This window comes from Pelecanus crispus, chromosome 7 (assembly GCF_030463565.1).
Source record: "Pelecanus crispus isolate bPelCri1 chromosome 7, bPelCri1.pri, whole genome shotgun sequence".
Classification (NCBI taxonomy): Eukaryota; Metazoa; Chordata; class Aves; order Pelecaniformes; family Pelecanidae; genus Pelecanus; species Pelecanus crispus.
In genome coordinates, this window is record NC_134649.1 from 51,519,332 (window position 1) to 51,540,286 (window position 20,955).

Genomic DNA, 20,955 nt, shown 5'->3' on the forward strand with positions numbered 1-20,955 from the left:
GGTGCTCCAAAGGCTAAAACACCAGGAACTGCCAAAAATGACAGAATGGAAGTGGGCTTTTACAAGTTTCCTGTGGCGTTAGCCATGCAGCATGTTTGCAGCCAGCATGGACGCAAGGACATAACTTTCAGTTTTTCCTTTCTGTCTGTCCCTTTGAGCCAGATGACTCTTAGAGGCTCTGACAGACATTATGGTTGTTGGGTTCCGTAGGTTGGTTTGGTTTTTTAAAAATCATTCTCTTAACTTGCAGTAGTGTATAAGTAATGCAGAAGTTTGACCCCATGTTGCTTTCCAAAGTCCAATCCCTTTTGATTTGAAGAAATTCTGCACTGACATGTTAATTTATAAAATAGAAATTTCAGCAATGTAACTAAGGAGAAAACTCTTGATTGACTCAAAACATGAGCAACATGGAAGAAAATATTACTAAGAGCAAAATTCAGTTTTCATTAGGGAAAAAAGAGAGAGGAACTGAAACCTGGAAACGTGTTCTGTAGGAACCAGGGTTAGAGGAAAAACATCTACAAAAAACCATTGTCTTAAACTATACTGGTATGTCAGGTGGCATTTCTGGAAAAGCACTGTGATGAAAGAGCAAGTATATTGTAAGGGGCATTTAGAACAGGAATTGAGAATGAAAACATTACATTGAAAAAGAACAATAAAGTCTGATTCATGCAGAAGACAAGCCATGTTGGTGTGGAGATATTAAAAGATACATCCACAAAAGCATTTTGTGATGTTAGAGGACGGGACGTGAAGGGCAAAGGATGAAGGGAAAGGAAAAAGGAAGGTGGCAATCAAAACAAGTACGTGGGGCAATTCTGCAACTGGGCTGCAGGCAGTTGCCAAATTCTAATGCGTCGCACCAGTATAGATCTGGGTTCTGCAGTGGAGAGTTTACCCTCACTTTGCCTAGCACGAACATGCAGCAACAGGTACCAGCACTGCTGCATCAGTAATGTCTGCTCCTAATCCCGTTCTGTAATGCACTGCTACAGCGTAAGTTGCCCCAAAGCCATTCCTTGTTCAGCAGGTCTGTGCATTAGGTAGAGGGATCCCAGGAAGCGCTACTGCAGTAACTGAAGCAGAAACATGCACTGAACATGAATGAAAATGAAAACAACGTAACTTACCATATTACCATGTATTCAAAACCGCAATGTGGTACCGTGAAAGTGATTGCAAAACCCGGAAATCACAGGAAATCTAATTCAACTGACATTTGCATTACCATTTCTCTGTGGGCATTCTCAGGGTTAAACGGTAAAAGGGTCTCTAAAAATTGATTACCTTATGGGAATAATAGATAGCAAGATTCTCTGATCACAAGAGCACTGCTGTAACAAATGGCACACAGAATTCAATCTAGCAAAGCTGTTGTAAAGAAGGCTTTTAAAAAGAAATGTTGGTATTACTGACCTATACCAAATGAGGATCCCACCCCCCATCTGCAAAATCTTTGAAATCAGCTAGTCATCCAGGGCACGCAGAAGAGTTTTATAACAACGTACTGCACTGTATTGCACAACGCTGCATTGTGCTGCATGTCTGCCAGATAACTTCTGACTTTATCAGCTGTGCTCCAGACCATTTCGAAGCAAGAACCAGGCCAAAAGGCACCCACCCTGTTGCAAGAGCCTAGTGAGAAATCTCTGCTAAAAAAAGCCATCCAGGCTAAAAACAGAAACTGAAACAATTCCTATGCTTGTGCAAGTTCAGGGCACACGCTAGATTCTGCATCGCAATCTAACACAGTGACAAGAAATTAAAAAAAGGTCACAATTAACTTTTTCAAGGAACTGTTTCACATTCTTATGGCAGATTTCACTCTCGAAAAACAGTATCTATACTGAGAAACCTCCAGATTTCTAAGACCTTTTCTCTATTAAGGATAGTAGACCCCATCTAACAGAGGTGAAGGGGAAGGGAGGTGAAATTTCTTGTACAGAATGTCATTAGCCTTATTTAGGAAGCAGTTTATGTCAGGTACAACCGAGCTTCATTCACAGGAATTCTACTGTGATAGAATGACCAGACAGATCATTTCACCATGTAAAGCAACAAACAAATCCATGAAAATTCATGAGAATATGCTCATTATTCTACTGAATATAATCATACAGCCTTCACAAGCTTTACAGAGCAATAAAACCAAAACCAACCTACCAGGCTGAATATCACCTCCATTAAGAGAAATCAGTTTCACTCCTCAAAGAGGAATGCATGTTTTCTTCACTAATTTTTGTTACACTCCCAAAGCGTGGCAACAGTGCACTGACGTTCCACGCTGTTAAAAGTGGACTTCTGCGCCGACAAAGAAATAGAAACATCATAAAAAGAGCACTGAGAGCTACTCTTCTATGCAAACCAAATTTAAACAACTCTGGCAAGCTGCAGTCCAGCCGTGAGCCTGCGCAAGCCTCACTGCTGCAACGAGTCCTGTGCCACTGCCGCCCTTGCCTCCGTTCCCCGCGAGCGTCGCACAGCAGAAGACGACTACCACAGCAGAAGCCAGACGATGGGATCAAGCCTCAGTAACGTGGGGGGACACAGATGCTCCCGGGTGTCTGAGCCAGGAACGCAAAAAGCCTCATAAACAGAGACAGCACTGCGAACGGCAGCAGGGGATGGGGCACCGAGCACCCACGCTTGCGCGCAGCCCTTCGCGGCTCCAGGCGGTCTCCCCGCACCTCCCCTCAGCCTCTGCATCAGCAGCAAGGGAGGTGCAGCTGCGGGTCACTCGTTTGCATTCCACAGCATTTCCTTCCTGAAGTTACTTAGTAAAACTGGAGAGAGGAGGGATGGCGGGGGGCAAATGAGCTTTCATGCAGCTTAAAAACTTAGGGAGATTAGATGCTCATATGACCCCTGCAACAAGATGAGAACTCTTTCCAAGACCCCTTAAAACCAAGAAATTTAGGGAAAAAATACAGTAGGGGCTAGATCCATGTATTTGGGGAGATCCGAATGCTGCCAAATATTAAGTAATGCAAAATATGAAGTGAGAGTGAGGAACTGGTGGAAAATTCAAGAACTGAGTTGCAATCATTCCTTCACTGTGCTGTTCCCTAAAGTGGTGCTTAAACTGGGGAGAAAAGGTGACCTCCACACCCTCTCCCTCATCTACAGTATTTCACACGCGAAATGCCTCTTTTCAGCACCTGAGGCGCACATCCAGCTGACGGGAAGAGAAGCCAGTGTTAGCAAGTTCCTCATAGCAACAACCGAACAGTGCACTCTGCATCAGTGAAACTGGGAAAACGAGGACACAGAAGTAACAGCTACAGGAAGACAAACCCCTGAAACCGAAACAGCAGAGGAGTCTAAAAAGGCGGACTATAATTACCAGAAGAAAACTGGGCCAGCACCATAGCAGGACATCCTTGATTTGGCTCCAAGTCCTCAAGAGACACCGGGAGCAGACGCTCCGGACGGAGGCTGAGCACCGCCGCCCCTGCCACCCCCGGGCCCCACACGCAGCCCCACTTGCCGCTGGAACCGAGCGCCTGGGAGAGCGCGGCGGAACGCCGGTACTGCCGCTGCACCAGGCGGGCCCTCGGCAGCATTTCAAGTGATCCGAGGCCCACACTGCCATGGGCACGCTGGAGAGAAAAATCGGATTCACGGTTTGGTAGTTTATGTGATATATATGATGTAACTTTGTCCTGCCAAGCTTGGGACACGGCTGTTTCTAAAGCTTCGTGGTCCAGATTTCTAAACTCCATTACTCGCTTTTGAGACCACTGCACGTGAAGACACTGGAATACCAGGTACAAGTGATACACAGTGGAGGTAAGTGGGAAAAGCAAGCACGTGCTCAAACCCTGCGTGCTAGTGCTAAAACCATATCCTTATCAGAGCTTATCCTGGCACAGTCTTCTTGTGCAGTGGAAACTGGATCCCTCCATTTAACACAAAGCTACATAAAATTGGAGAGGAACACTTGGAGAAATAGAGGCTGAGCTCTGAATTCAGCAAGTACAAACCAGAAGCTTCAGTAATCTGTGGCAAAGTAAACATATAGGGGGGTTTTGGGGTTTTTTTTGTTTGTTTGTTGGGGTTTTTGTTTTGTTTTTAAAAATCCAGCACTGAAACTAGTCATTAATTAAGATCCTGGGTTTGGAATATCTGTTCCAACACAGGCTTTATACTTGTACAGGTCCTGCTTCTTAGTGATTCAGGAAGGATTACTAAGAGGCCAACCTAGCGCTTGCACACAGCACTTAATAAAAGGAGCGTAAGTTGGAGTATCAACCCCTTTCACTCTCTTTCTGGGTACAGGAAAACTGCAAGGCTCATGAAATCAAGATCTGCTTTGAACCTTCTGAATCAGGTTCTCCAAGTGAAGGATGACAGGTGAGAGGGAGGAGAGCCGGAAAGCCAAGCAAGTGGTACGAGCCAAATTACAAGGCAGTAAAGTGCCAGTACTTGGTATCAGCACATCAAATGACAAATATTAGATTACACATCTAGCGACATCCCATGATCAACATAATAGATGAAAAAAAAGAAATAAATCAGACTCAGCCTCCTCTCATGCGTAAAGATTTCATCTCCTCTTCTGCATCAAATGCAGACAAAACCAATCACAAATGTCAGAACAGGCTAGAAGCGCCTCACAGGTGACGGACTCTTTCAATTCTGTGAACAGACACAAATGCAGGGCACACAGACTCAAGCAAAGCTGCATGTATAAGACAGGTCTTCCTAAAAACAGGGTCAGACCAAGACAAACTCATCAACTTCCAGGTATGCCAGGACTCCTGCAACACAACTTTAGACATCAGGAAACTTTTCATGCTTCCAAGTGCAGTTATAAGGGGGGCAAACTTTAAGTTAGTTATATCAGGGAAAAATTTCCACCTCTGACTGTCCTCAAAGGGGGCACTTAAACAGGTGTACAGCTCACAAATCCTGAATATTTATTATAAAAAGCCAGATGAAGTACCTGCTTCTGTCACTGTGTCACTCCCAATAGTTTCAAGACTAAAATGTCAGATAGAGACTCTCCTAAATGTAAGCATTAGTCAGCCATTTACATATAGATGATGCAGCATCAGCCCTCCCCTCCAAGGAAAGTGGAATTACACAGTTGTGTAGGACAAAAGAGCAGATGTGGCTGAAGGCGGAAAGCTGGCCACCGGAGGAAGCAGAATCCACGGGGTAACGCTACAGACGACTGCCCTGCGCGCGGCGAGTTCCGGACAATTAACTGGCCAGCACCGGCAGGCGGGGCGGGAGGCGACGAGCGAGCAGAAAGCAAGGGTGTGTACATATGTATGTGTGCGCAGTAATGAAGGAAGGGATGTGTGTATATATTAGTGCATATGAGGAGGAGGAAGGAAGGGGAGAAGCAAAGGAACAATTGCTTATTAAAAACTTTAAGACAGAAGGACTTGCTTGGCAGCCAACACATTTTAATCAAGTATACATCCAGCAGCTTATGCATGTGTGTGTGTTAGGTTTTCATTTTCTTAACTCTTGATACTCACAGGAGTGATAGCTTTTTAAGTTACATCAGTTTCTTCATCATGCACTTTTTGTGCCAGACTAAATCTGTGGTTCTGCATTGTAAATGCTTTTTCAGATCCAAGCTAAAAAGAATACGAGTATTTATCAGAATACATGTGAACTGTACAGCATATACATTCATTTTGTCTACTTGCGATTGTAAAATAATAAAATGATTGCAACCATTGTCATAGTTTTCAAATTAATAGTCTATATTGTCTAGTGTGGTTTTTCTGCCAGCTCAATTAAAGAAGTATGTGTCAGCAACTAAGCACGGAGCACACGGACTAAAACCAAAGCTCATCCAAATCAGCAAACATTGCCAGAGTTCAACTGGGAACTGTGCTCTAAGCATCAGTCAACTCATTTTCAGGACTTCAGAAAGAAAACATTCTTTCTAAAGTCCAAAGAATTCATAATTCTCCTGATCTGCTTGAAACATAACAGGCTCGGCTTTCTTCTAACTACACTAGGAAATCCCCCCTAGATAAATCCAAAATGAGTGTATTTTATACAAGGAGTACAAAACACCTGCTTTACAGTGCACTTAAAGATCACTTCAGCTCCAAAGGACTCTGTTTATGCAGACAGCAGGCAGGAAGATGCTCAAGCAGTTTAACTCCTTCCTCAAAACACAGGCTCCCTAGAAATACGGATCTTCAGGAACTATCTTGCACCTCTTCCTAACACTGCAAACCTTATTCTTGATACGGCACTTGAATCCGCCAACAAAAAATGTCATGCTCCTTCCCTTTTCATTAGCTCGTTCCCAAAGAACAGTTCAGTTTTGTGGCTTTTTCTAAGTCGAGGTAAACGGATCCTTAACGCTGGGAGCTGCAACAGACACATGACTCATCTCTAAAACGCCTCACCTCGCTTTGGGAAGCGCTGCATGACATAATGATGAACAGCGAAGATTTCCTGCCTTACAGCCTCCCCGGTGGCTACCATCGGCTGGGGTCGCATCACTGCTTATCTGCAGGTTCTAGTTTTCCTTGTACTTGGGTTAAAGGGATCTTAGCCACACTGAAAATATCAGCTTGATAAAATTCAGAAGAGGAAAGAAAAATAGGGAAGAGAAAAGGACTTCATTTGTTGTGCTAAACAAAACTTCTGGACCCACAAACAGGTATTCTCTCTCAGGAAAGGAAACCTTTCTCCCTAACCTTTTTAAAAGCTACTATTACTGCTTTCAAAGCACGAAGGCTTCAGGGCAAGGAAGATCTCCCTTAAAAACCACTGACTTAAAAAATCTTATTTGTCAGACAAATAGGAGATACCTTTAGTATAAAATGACACAACACAATGATGAACTGCTAGAAAGGGCAACACTTAGTAATGAGATTTTTATCCTCTAAACTTACCAATGCATACTAACAGGGTATAAGAGTATCTACACAGCTAATGAATTTACAATATTTGGCTTAAGTAAACAGGTGGAAAGGCTAAACAACTTGCTACCGTAAAGCCTTAAAATGAACACAGATTACTGAAAATTCAAAGCTACAAGATTTGCCTTTATTGACTAGAACTTTATACTGCCAGTGAAGAGTTAATAATTAAACACTACTCCTGGCTCAATAATCTCAGTGATATGAGGCATCTTGCATAAGGCTTTCTGGTTAATTATGTGGTGATTAGTAAGTTTCTGCAGAGCTGCAAGAAGACCTAATCACAGATATGTGGGCTTCATCCATATCAGCCCCCAAAACTGAAAGCCAACAGTCTGTTCCCATGCTTACTGCCCAGCGACAAGGGCTAAAGCCACCTTAACGTTCTTGCAGGCATATACAAATTACAAAACTCTGTGTGATTATAAAAGCCGCAATAACCCAACGCTATAAGGCACCATTTGGATCAGAAGCACTTTAAGTTAATGCATTATTTAACATTTACCTTCTAATTTAAGCTCCTAGACTTCAAAGTCACTGCACAGAACTGGAGTTCCCCTCCTCTGTACATACCCACTGGGATAAAGTTTGTTTTGACTATATTTGCCTTTTTCAGATTTCACTCAAAGGATGCTCTGTATAGGACTCGCTTTCCTTGTTACTGTTTGCAGTTTCTTGCCTGAGTTTTAATCACGGCAGGAAAAACAGCCCTGCCTTTCCCCACACGCCTTTCCAGAAGTATAAAAAATGTTTCTACTAGCACTTAATACTGAGAGAGAGAAAGGTTAGTCCATAAATATTGCACCCTGTAGCCCTGGTGTGAAGTGCGGCCGTACTGATGGTGCTTTTTATAGCCAATTTAGCACACAATACCAACACTGAATCTCGAGGAAGAGACCGTGGCAGGCTGTGATGGTGCAGCTCAAAACTGAAGCACTACCAAAAGGCAATCCACAGTCCCAGCTGTTATTAGCCAGTAGATGGCTCCACGAACCAGGTTAGAGAGAAAACTTGTGCATGCATGGGCAGGTCATTCTTCAGGAGGCTATCAAGGACATTTTCCAAGGGCATTCGCCTGATTACTGCTGCATCAAATCAACTTTACCACAGTAACGATGAGAAAAATCTGGTTGCTGCCTGCCAAATTGCTACTAGACCAGATTTGCATGCATGGTTAAAATGATGTCCTTTTAGGAAAGGACTTTTCGATATTGATAACCTAGTGAGGAGAGACTTCTAAAAAGTTTTTGCTGAGCTTGTCTATTCCAGCTCTTCATGCGATGATCCAAAACCTCACTTTACACTAATTTGTTAGTACTGATTAAGATCCACTTCCAAACCTAGAATGGAACTTCAAAGACTTCTGTCCAAAGGACATGCAAAACTGCACTAAATCCCACTAAAGCAAAGGAGATCTTGGTGCAAAAGAAAATTCTAGCTTGGGGGTATAAGATCAAGTCAGAAGTTTGCTGGTCTTGAATGGAAATGGCTGCCTTTCTTTTTTCTTCCTCATGAGAAACCAATTGCCCGTGCCTCTCGGCATACCCGTGCTGTCAGTGGAGCCCGCTCCTGCCTAGCTGCAGGCTCTGCGTTCCCGCTGGTCTACACTTACACGCCTGCTGCTACGTTCCTGAGGCCAAACAGTTCCTCTGAGAAAAACATCTGGAGATCTGGAGTCACAGTGACCAAGGTGTGCCCTGGCCGGTCACTGCCAGGGTCAGCCCTGTGACATTGCCCAGCGGGTCTCCACGCCCAGAGGCCCTCACGTCACTTCCCAGGGCGGCCAACGCACTCCCCCAGCATTACGCTGCGTGCTCGGACGGGCTCTCAGCACGTCATCTTAGGAGGCACACAAAAATAGCAAGGGCAGCAGGTGCTGCAGGGGGCTGAGGGGTAGCCCTGGCACAGCGCTGTGATGTGGCTAATCCCTCCCAAAGGCATTAGCCCTTAGCCGCGCAAACCGGCTTGTGCCTGGACGCTGGCATGGATCAGTCCCCAGTGACCAGCCCAGGGGCTACAGTGCCCTGCGCACAGACGGTACGGAGGCAGCCTTTGGCGCCCTTCTGGAAGGGGAAGAAAGTCACCTCTGTCAGTCTCCATTCTTTTTGATGTTTCCAGGTACAGGAGAAACTGCCAAATCCACGACGGCTGCCTGCATCTCAGCCCAGAATTAGCACTCGGGGCGTTCACTGACCGTCGCTGCTTCACGGCCCTCTGGGATGCACTCCACTTCTCGCCAGCAGGGAAAGCAAGGGGAAAACAAAGTTAAGCTTTGGCAGGCCTGTGACCTACAGCACGAAGGGACCGCTCTGGGCTTCTGCGCTCGCTCCGCCGCTGCCGGGGGACACCAGCAACGCAGGCCTCCAGAGAGAAGGCGGCTCTGGAAGAGAGGGCTCAGTTCCCCTCGAACAAGGGTGCAGGATCGGGATGAAGACACCTTCAGGTGTCCTGGCACTATACACTTCTCAGCTATTACCTTTTTTCTGCTGTGACCTTACGGTTGATAGCAGCTAACAACACTCCTCTTCGGGCAGCTGTAGCTGTTCTCATGGGTGTCCACTACCTGTTTCTGAGGTGTGACCCCGACAGGCAGAAGGCAGACCCCCCCCTCTCCGCAGCAGAGGTGCTGCACAGGCCAGCCGCGCTCCGGGCGAGCCTGGGGCCTGCGTGGCTGTCAGCTCCCGGCCCCTCGCGAGCCACCCCCAGAGAAGCTTCCAGAGCCTGGCCCGGCGCCCCACCACCATACCCAGCTGTTCCGCTACCGCACCCAGCTCCGTGTTGACGCCCTACAACTAGAAAAATCCTGGAACAATGAACATTTACACGTTATGCCACTAAGGTACAAGTTAGAATCATAGAATCATCGAATCGTTTAGGTTGGAAAAGCCCTTCAAGATCATCCAGTCCAACCATTAACCTACACTACCAAGTCTACTCTAAACCAATCAAGGGTAGACTAGACTGAACCATGTCCCCAAGTGCCACATCTACCCGTTTTCTGCACACAAGTTGTTGTACTGGGAAATAAAACCCCATATCCCTTTAGGATATTGCTTAGAATTTGCTCATAAACCTGGGGGTGTGTAACAGCACAATTATTTTGTTCTGCTATCACCAATGGCCAATCGTTACAGGCCGCCTAACTGGGCCACTGCGCACGGCGGGGCCCGTTCGTCACCGGGAGGGCCGGCGGCGCTGCTGACACGCCGGGCCCCGCTGCGCCGCACCGTGCCGGTGCTGACGGTGCGCTGAGGCGGCCAAAGGTAAACGCGGTCCAGCCACGAAACCGGCGGCGCTTCTGCTCATCCCTACAGCAGTATTTGATCATCAGCTGCAATCAATTCCAGACTTTGGCGCGCTTTCTCTCGATGGTGGTGAAGGAGAGGGGACGTGGGAAGACGCACCGAGCTCCCCAGATCTGTCCTGAACAGACCCACCGTCTTCAACCCGCTTTCGCCAGGTAAGAATCAGGAAGGCAGCTGCTAGCACCCACTATAATTTTTCAACATAATGCTCTCTCCTAGCTCTGACCAGTGCTCCAGAGTTTAACACTGACACTCTGAATCACTCCTCTGCTTATTCTTCAAAGTCTACGGAACTCTTACATCCTTGCCACAAGCCACAAAAATTTCCTCATAACAGATTCCCCCCCCCCCCCCCCCCCACTTTTCATCTCCATTGGGAGTTTTTGTTAGGCAAAATGGTCCAACGCCTGCAGCTCTGAGCGCCAAACCCCATCTTCTCCTGTCTCACTGGCTGCACTGATCCAAGAGTAACATTTATCCAGGAGTAACTACCAAGCTGTGCCTGCAAACAGGAGAAGGCGTGCCTGCAGGACTACTCCTTTTCTCACCATGAGGTAATGCACACCAGGCTTGAAGCACCTGGCTGCTGACAAGAGACAGCACTTCGTTTTCAGGGCACCTGATGCTGCTGTTCCCTGTCTCCAAGAAACCACAACAGGCTGCCACTAGTGTCCCATGAGCCGCCATTGTATAGAGGACAGTGCAAAGAGCGCCTTGACAATGTCACTCATCTGTGCCTATCTACTTTCACAGCTCTGGTTTTCCTCAAATGGCACCAAATGTAAAGTTTGAGCAGTCATAGTCCAGTTCCAATTTTAGACACAGCCTAAGATGTAATATAACTGATTAGTAAATGGGTGATAGTCTTTAAATGGTTTTAGTCTTTATTTTTTTTTTAATAAACAATGACTTGGTTAACCTGTTAGAAATCTGCATATAAAAAACTATCTTCCTTTTTCCTGACACGGTAAAATACAAGATAAAGACTTTTAGCATACTATGCAGCATCACTCTGGTTCAGCAGAAACCACAATCAAGGCAAAACGCCCAGTCTGCGTAAAGGATTAAGTTTACCAATAAAGCTGCAACTTAAAAACTGCATAGTGATGAAATGGAAAGTTTCCAAGTAGGCTTGGTATTTCATTTCTCAATACTGCTGGCATGAACATCATCACATGTCTGATGTAAGTCTAACTGATACAGAATACACCCATCCCCCCAAAACCATTTCTTTTAGTCTTAACACTATGTTTTCTCCCATAACAACCTTGGAAAGGCAAACAGCTCTGGTTGAAATTGCTTTCATTTCCTTTAAACAAAATTTCACTTGTCAGCTTTCAGGTTTTTTGATATCTATGTATTAAATTGATTATTTCTGGCTATCACACTGTTAAAGATTCTTGAACTACCAAACTTTACCCTCTCACACTTTCTTATTATTAGAAAAGGGGGGAAAAAAAAACCCCAACAACAAAAAAACAAACCCACAAAAAGCATCTTCTCATCCTTCAGCAACTGTCTTGGTGGTTTAGTTTTTACCATTCAGTGACCTGACTTTCTTTAAAGCATCAACAAAGAACCCATACCAAGTTGCTGTGTGTTAATCACAGTATTTGAAAACATGAGTTGTGTTGGCCTTGCAACTGTGACGCAGGATGCATTTGCCTGAACCTGAAGTCTGTAGATTCAAGATTTAAGATTTTGTTCCTACCTTGCAATGAGCTTAAAGTGTACAATAAGTACATGACATGATGGGTTACTACAGCTTAGCTGCATGGCTAATTTGTTAACTCAATAATATATCTGAGGTCTTACATTCATTAAAATGGCTTGGATACATTGAATTTGATAGCTCTCCTCTCAGCTCAGAAGTGAAAGATAATCTCAGATCATGCTTCTTGATTTCTAAAGGAGCTTCATGTCCACAGTCATTTATGGCTGTACTTCCTCTGGAAGGCAGTATGCTTTTCCTTTCTTTCTTTCTTTGCTTCTGAATGCTCTTCTGCCATGACAGCAGATGAAAGTCTCAGTATAACTGAAAGTCTGAAGCTATATTTGGAACTTGCAGAACTTCTACAAAAATCATAAAACCAAAAAAGCCGATGAAACTCACTGATAGCAGCACATAAAATTCAGTGAGCCCATCTATCAGATTTGCATAATATGATTTACGAAGTAAACTCATAAGTTACATAGTTAGAACTAATAATATCACAACAGACTGGGTGTGGAAGAAAGCAGGTTCCCCATGAGCCATAAATAAGATGTGAATACATTTTACAGAAGGCTCCTTTATTCCGGAATACAAAACCAAGACGTGGATGCAAACCATGAAGAGGGCCACTGATTACATGGACTAATTCAGACAAAAGAAAATGTTGTTGCTCCTGCAGGTTTCACAGTGAGTATTGAACAAAATAAGGATTCCATTTCTGGGCGTGCTCTAGGTTCGTGATGTGCAAGAGGCTGCTGAAGTCGGTGGCTGGCACGCAACAATCCCTATTTATTCCTTTCTTTAAAGAGCAAAATAATAATTTGAGCGACTTTGTTGATTGATCAATCTAAAAGTCACGAGCTCTGATAATCTTTGCTCATGGTGATCCTATCCAGAAGCTTACAAAATTACATCATACCAGACCACTGTATGTGGGCAGAGTACCATATAATGATGAAATGCTCTCAAGATGCGTTCAAGCTCAACTCACCGACAGAAAGCAGGAAATTCTGTCCCTTCCCATAGACTATAGAGGCAGGTGGCTACCACAGAAACTAGCGTTTGTGTTTTAATATTTTCAGGTTATATTTGTCTTCTCCATCAGTCTTCCCCAAATTAGCATCCTCTTCCTTTCCAAATAAATACTGGTCTATAGGTTATAGTGTACATGACCTTAAATCCAAACTGATGCATTACTGATGGAGAAGAAATGGCTAAACAGATGTTGTCTTTGGAATCGAGTTCTTGACAAAGCAGGAAGCATTTGCTTTTGCATTTCTCTTTCATTTACCTGATTAAAAAATCCTTCAATACTATGGACTGCTCAGGAAGATACTACTGTCTTTAACCTGTTTTCACTGGTTTGTCTCCCACATTACACCCATTGCCAGTACTGACTTTTGGTGTTGATTTACGCATTTGGACACCTTATCAATGTGTTGTTTCTATGTCTGTCCTTTTAGACCATGCTCTCTTCCAGAAGCTCTCTTATATAGTGTTAGCCTTGAGAGCACCTCTACCTTCACTCTTACAGTCAAAAATCATGGGAAATATCCCTTGAACCTACTGTATCGTGTCACCATCAAGAGGCTTCATCCTCAGCTCAGTTTTGCCTCTCCTGAAAGCTTGATCTGCAGGCTGCTATCCCTCTGAACTTCTGCGCTGCTTCTGTCAATTTGCTAAACCCCAGTTCCAAATACGAGAGCATGTTCCAGCCTGACAACCAGCTCCCGGGAGGCAGAGCCGACGTGAATGCCCCAAGTGCTTCTGCTGCCTCGCCCTGAACGCCACCCGCACCGGCCCGAGCCCTTCTCCGACAGGCATCCGATTCTGCTTCCTGACACTCCAGCCATATGCTCCAGACACTCGACTTGGGCTTTATTTCAGTTCTTTTCTCCCAAATATCAACCTCTCCCATTGTGAAGGTTGGCTTAGCAGGGCTTTTCTGGAACTTCCCTTTCCCCTGCTGCTCTCTCATTGTTTTAAGACTGTTATGGTGTTTTGGTTGTTTGTTTGTTTTTTTTTTTAAAGATTTCATTTTCATTTGGCTCATGATCATCTCTTAACAGGTTTCACAGTACAGGGAAATCTGACTAGCAATTAAATTGTTCAGGATATGACCCTAGTTCTGTAAAAAAATGAACCGCTGTTTGCCCTGGCTATTTTAACAGCTTTCTTCTCTGGGTTAATGATAACAATGAAGCTTTCAATTGATAATATCCTGCTAATTTAATAGTTTGGTTAATGTGAGGAAGCTACAGCATCCTGAATAGCAATGACAAATCATCCTGAACAATAACTCACTGTCCTGGTTTTATACTTCTTGGTGGCCTTGGTGAAAGTAGAATGTCAAAGCAGCATTAAAAAAAAAAAAAAAAAAAAAAAAGAAGAAAACCACAAGAAAACAAACAACCCAGAAAAATGCAAACACTCACTATTCTGTTTACAAAAAAATAAACCCCCACAACTCAAAATTGTTTTCAACAACAAATACGTAACTCTTCCTTGCAGATGACCTACAAAAAAGTTTTTTAAATATGTAGCAATATGCTATTTTTTCCATTGACAGCTTATAAAAGACACACATAACGTCCTTTCTGCTACAAAAACCGTTCCCTTTAACCCACATTTGTTTAAAATGTAGGAATATGAATAGCAGACAATCCGATCTTTCCTGGCTTTGCTGGAGAGGTATTGAAGACCCAGATACTTGCAGCTAAACTGACGACACAAGAAAGCTGAAGTTTTAAAACCCAAAGTATTAGTCACTGAAACGGAGTATGTACCACAAAAACAGCTGAAAACAGATTGACTAAAAATATTTTCTCCTTTTAAATAGATCAGTCGTCACTTATCTTTTGTACTAGTTCTGCAGGCATCTTAGCCTCGCTTTGATAATGGCTCATATAAAAATATAAACCCCCTTCCTTCTAAGTTGCAAAAAAGCAAAAACCACACAAGCCAAGATCTTCTTTCTACTCTGAGCTCACCTTTAAATTCTGTCAGTGGCTCTACATGCTGGTCTGGCCACTTAGCAGCGCTCCACAAAAGAAAAAGGCTCCCCAAATAAAAAGAAAATAGTTTGAATGCTTTTAGTATTTTCACTTTTCTTTGTCCCAACAATGCAGCTCTGTCCGCTGGGAATGAGCGTATGCGGGCCAAACACAGTATGCCATTCTCCCGTTCTCGTCCCTGCGGAGCGCCCTGACCCGCAGCCGCTCCCCAGCTCTCCGGGTACGCGCGGCGGCCGGGCCGGGAGCCCCGCAGCCCCGACTGCCCCGCCGTAACCTCGGAGGAAGGTCCCCCGCCCCGCCGACGAGCAGATCCCAAAGCGAAGCAGAACCTGCCTCCGACAAAGCCTGCCTTCACAGGAGCGAGCACAAGGCAGAAAGTCAGCTGGGCACCGCACCGCAGCCTGCGCGGGGAGGCCAAAGCAGCGCTAATGCTACCCGCAATCCAAGGACTGATGAAATTCCCTCCAGACCAAGGGAAGGGAACAGCTGTGGGGTTCACCATTGTTTTCTTAATGAAGCACCCGATTTTAAAGTCAACCAAAATATTTCTACTGAAACTAGGATATACAGGCAGACTTTCAAAAAAAGTGCATTTCGATCTTGAAGAACAGCAAGTTTCCTATAACTACCTTACTGTCCTGATAAAACACAATCATTAAACGCTAAAGAGATTCTCAACATTATTAAAAGTTGATCTCAGCCACGTTTCCTCTCCGGTTCACATTCCTTGCTGGTCTCCAAATCTGTACACGGCACCTTCTGACAAATTCTCTACATTCTGTGCTGTTTGGGACAAATTCCAGAATACTTTGTGGAGGACTACCACGAGGAAGCCTGACCTCAAAGCTCCCTAGAAGAAATCACTTGCCATAACTGGAGAAGCTCGAACCATAAGCCCAAAAGACACGGATTTCGGGTATTAGAAATCTTTTCTAATCAGTAAACAATTCAAACTGCAGATTCTTTACGTTCACAGGGAATCTCCCAACACAAAATCTTTACTCCAACAGCAAGACCAGATCAAACACTGGAAAGACAAACAGCACCTCAGCAGTGCAAGCAGTTTTCCTTATTTTAATATTGAGCCCAAGCTGGGCCACAAACATTGCTTACTACAGAGCAACAGCAGAGGAAAAAAAAAAATCTAACCCAGTCTCATTAGAGGACAGACAGAAGATACTTGATTTCACCCCTCTGGCGTCGCAACAGGCAGCAGCTCACAGACTGATTTTTAAAAAGCAAACGCCAGCAGCAGCAGCTAACAAAAATGCTGAGCCTCGGCATTCACCGGAGACCCAGGTCTCCGCCTAGCAAGCCAGCTGCATTCGCAACCCTAATACCGCTGACATCCGAGAAAGAAGAAAGCCACAAGACGTACGGTTTCGGAGGCAGGCAGCGAGCCCTCCATACTGGCTGCGCAGCAAGGGAAGCATGCAGTCTAACCCCAGAGCCCCTCCGCCGGCCGAACATGCTGTACCGCAGTTACGTTAGCAGAGACCAGCTCCAGCCCCGTCAGGCTCAGTTCTGCCCTGACAAAGCAGGACCTTGTAATACGAAGCAGTAGTACCCTGGGTGCGTTGGCAGAAGCCCCGAATGCATGTTTGAGAAAGCAACTGCAGCTCTGAACAAGCGAGGCATGAATGCACTGCAGAAGAGTCACCAAGTCTGCTAAAAATACTTCATCGCTGACCGTGTCGGGAACGTATCTGAAGCAAGAGTCTTGTTTTCTGGAGAATACTAAAACCAAAAAGCGAAATGCATGTGCTGGCAATGGTCTTGGAAGTTTATTTAAACAAACAAACAAACCCCAACATAGTCTGGACAGAAAAACCCCAAATATTTTCTTCCAACAGGAAGACTGCTGGGGTGAATGACACGCTTTACACCTCTTCTAGAGCTCCAGGCAAGGTGTAACCTCAAGATCTCTCCTCTCTAACCCGCCACAGGAGGATGTTCAGACTCCTGTTACAAGTTAGGGAGCTAACTGCAGACAAATTCAACACCTGCCCTGCTGAAGACAGTGCGGAAGCCTTGTGCACTGCACAGTCCCAGGGGAGACAAATGACAGACCTGCCACCTGGCCGGTGCCCCCGCGCAGCTGTAGGGTGCCCCAATACAGTTGGGATGCCCAGAGAAAAACAGAAGGAGCCGCTGGACTGGAAACATGGCTAAAAGGCATGATGCATCTGGTCTGTCCCTCCCTGGCGGGACAGAGAGCGAGGTTCTTCCGGGAAGCAGGCAGGGAGCCTTCCTCCCGCACGAGGCACGACGGGCAGAACGGATCCCGAGCAATTCTGATGGTGTGAACGAGCCCTCTGGGGAAAACACGTCAAGATGAGGCTTTTATTTTATGCCTTGAGTAAACATAGCAAGCATACCCTGTATGTTTTGGGAAACTGCTGGGTGGTGAGACAACTCACTCTTCTGGGGAAGTGAGAGAGTTCCTTCATAGCTTACTGCTCTGCACTCAGACAACTGCGTTCACCATCTATTCATAACAGAGCTGTCCTTAAAAAGAAAGTTATTTTTAAGTGATGTTAGTTTATTCACCAGGCATGTTTTCACATGGGTTATGTTCTGTTAATTGCTAATCAGCCTGGCTGGCTGTGCCATATTGATTCAAGGAAAGCAGAGGTGGATACTAAGTCTAAGAGACACCACACTGTGTATTTCCCTCACGGTTTTTCAGGTCGCAAACTCGGATAATCTACATTAGCACATTCTCTGGATTTGTAATAACGATCTACCTAGCAGTAGACTGACAAGTTTATGACGCTCCAGTTCCACGGGAAGTCTGCTCCGTTACAACCTGTCCCAAGGGTGGCCCACCAGGACTCAGCCTCCAGCGCCAACCCACCAGTTATTCCCACCCACCCGATTTCTGCTTTTGCTTAGCAGCCCTGCTCAATAGCAACACAAGCAAAGGCCTTGCTTAAAGACAGGAAAATGAAAAAGGTGCAAGAACTGCAGAAATATTTTAAAAAATTGATAACAACAAAAGATGGGCTTAAAACCGACAAGTCTTGTGCTCCTCCTGCCACTCCCCTCAACGTTAGAACACAAGCTTGGTTTTCGGACTTAACTGCTACCTCACCTGGGTTTATGGTTCTGGGAAATAAATGCATTTCAAGTTTAGCCAGTGAGCACACCTTTTGTTCTTACAGCAGTCCCTGCCAACTGATCAGTAACTACGATCAGTTTTTAAAGGGAACCTTGTCCCTCTTCTTGCTCAGCAAGTGTACAGGTAGTTTTCAGGACTGGCATGCTTTAAGTCCATACTGAGAGTGTGAATCTTTGCAGAAGCCACTGCAGTGGAGGGATTGTTGAGAATCCTACAATGCGCCAGATTTATCACGTTATTCCTTTCCCTCAAACTGGGTTAAGCTTTTATACTGCTGAGGATTTGGAAAGCAAGTCCTTTCTTGTGCCCATCTCTCTTTTTTTTTTTTTTTTCCTTTTTTTTTAAAAATTAAAATTACAAAATTTCAGATGTCTCAGTCTGGGTCAACTTAAAGCATCTTCTAAAAAAAATTCATAATAATGAAGGAAGCTTTGGTCTAACTCAGGTTGGTACATTTCCAGTGTGTACTGTAATAATGCATCGATCCCAACTCACATTTATTCATTCTTACTCTCAATTTACCACACAGGTTCCGCCTAGTATTTCGTATCGATGACTACTCAGATGGATGATAAGGTCCCACCTGGGTCACAGTGAGCCCTCACTGATAAGGTCACCTCTCCAAACCGCTGGTGAGCAGTGCTTACAGCTGCACAGACTTGTGCCAGGCCACCACCAGCCTGAGTGGGACACCCGGCACTGCCCACGGCACCGTGCGCTCCTCAAACCCCGCTCCAGCCCGTGGCTGCTCCACCTGCATGCAAACGCCTCGGCACGTGCTGCTCCAAAAGGTTTTGTGGCTGCATGGCAGTGCCATGAACGGAACACAAACACACAAACGCACAAACCTTGAACTGGCGCTAAAGCAAAATTTGTTGCTATGGGAATTAGCTCATAGAGAAATTCTTAAGCTTCATTACTTTTAATCAATAGCTTATAAACCAAATGGCAAAGGCAGCGTCTTGCTCAGCCGGCAGATGCACATTCCCTCCAGGCAGCATCTGTCCGTGCCGTCCCCAGTTCCGTAACACCATCTTGCTCACAGCTGCTTCCGGAGTTGCTTACTGACCTTTCAGTAAAATCACCCTGATAACTAAACAGTTACAGCACAGTATTTTTTGTTACCCAGCTTATTTGGACTAATGTTTGGCAGTTAAAAGAGGACAGTTGAAGTTACATGGCAAATTCCACCAAAAGCACTCTCTGTTTTCCAGATGTGCAGCCTTCAGCATCCATCTCATGAACGGGAGCCACGTACAAACACAGCAGCGAGGCACTGACGATGTGCTGATGAGCAGGCTCAGAGTCCTGCCTTCTCATTGTACCAACTCTAACTGCTTAACAACTCTCCCCACTCAAAAACCTGGCCTCAAACTAGACAATAAAACTTTTCGGAAAGTACCTAGTTGTTTTCTGCTTCCTGACTGGAGTTTTTCCACACATTTTTAATGACAACTGTCATTGATTAGCTGAAGACAGCTCAGCTTTGTTGTAAGACAACAAAGAGTATACACAGAAGATCACACACAAACCTCACCCGGGAGACAGTCAAAAGCAGTGCATGAAAATACCTTCTCAGAAGCAACTCTGCCGAATAATTGCAGAAGAGTGTCTCATGTTGTTAAAAATAGAACTAATTTCTGCATTGGCAGATGGGAGTTTCAGTCAAAATATCCACTGAGCCACTTGAATAATTAAGTGTTGCTTCTCCATGGCATAACAAAGTATCTAATCCAATTTACTGCCCTTTCTATAAAATGTGATATAAATACTGTTTGCTAATTTTTCAGCAATGAAATTAATAGAAATAAGGTTTATAGTACTGTGCAGCAAGCCTCTAGCTGAAATATTACCATGGCTGCCAAGACATCAGCACCATTCTCTACACACAAGCTAGCTATTTAACCTTTCAGGTATTACCTCCTGGAACAGGGCAGTCATTTAATCCAGAAATCGGGTTTACTCAGAGGGAAGCAGAAGAAACTCTAGCCTGGTAATCGTCAGTAACCTGAAACATGTGTCTGGACAGAGTGACAGATAGTAGCTGATGCACAGTGAGATTTTTTTTAAAAGTATATGCAGTTTTAGAAGCGCCACATATAAAATGCAATCTTCACGGTACTGCAGACCCTGCATATTGCACAAACTGCTTCTATTTCACAGAACTGAGTCAAGTTGTTCTTTTCAGATCTTCTTAGCATTTCATCTCTATTTAGAGAAACTTCAGAAAACTGCGTTCTTTCACATATTAACTGGAACATACTACACGAAGTACTGAATGGTTATTTACTTTTATTGCAGGCCTCCTGGAATAACAGCTATATAGTTATGTACTTTTTCATCTGAAGTATTTGCTCCTACTCCCCTGCTATCTCAGTAACCATTTTCAGCTTATGAGGGCACAAAGGGCTCTGCATCTTCCTTACAACCCATGTTATCATCAAAATTCTGTTCCTCAAAGTCTCAGTCCAACAGGATTCCTGGGTTACAGCGCTAAATAAGCCTTTGAAAACCATGGCTGAAGTCCTGAAAGGAGAGCAAATATCTTAAAAGATTTGTCTGTGCTGAAGCTGTTCACTGTGAAGTTATAAAGGATGCATAGGAGGCACTTTAAACATTAAAAAAAAAAAAAACCAACCCAAACCCACAAAACCAAAACAAACCACGCAAGTTTTTTACCGCAAGGGTGATCAAACACTGCAGTAGGCTGCCCAGACTCCATCCCCGGAGTCAGTCAAAAGCCAAGCCATAGTCCTGGGCAACCTGCGTTAGCTGCTCTGGCCTTGGGCATGGGGGTTGGACTAGACAATCTCCAGAAGTCCCTTCCAACTTCAGTGATTCTGTGATTCTCCATTTTGGGATGCATTTTAAATTTGTCAGTATACATAATTTTGGA

The 20,955-nt window shown here is 44.7% G+C and overlaps 1 protein-coding gene across 3 annotated transcripts in view; it reads right to left on the bottom strand.

Annotated features, from left to right (window-relative positions):
- Positions 1-20,955, bottom strand: part of LOC104033786 (transmembrane and coiled-coil domains protein 1) — a 120,644-nt gene that overhangs the window by 24,864 nt on the left and 74,825 nt on the right. The window contains exon 6 of one of the 3 annotated variants that reach the window (XM_075714659.1): positions 1,571-1,583. The exons of the other annotated variants lie outside the window; for them this stretch is intronic. Coding sequence (XP_075570774.1) covers positions 1,571-1,583 — 13 coding nt within the window. The remainder of the gene's footprint in view (positions 1-1,570; positions 1,584-20,955) is intronic. 3 annotated transcript variants of the gene reach the window in all.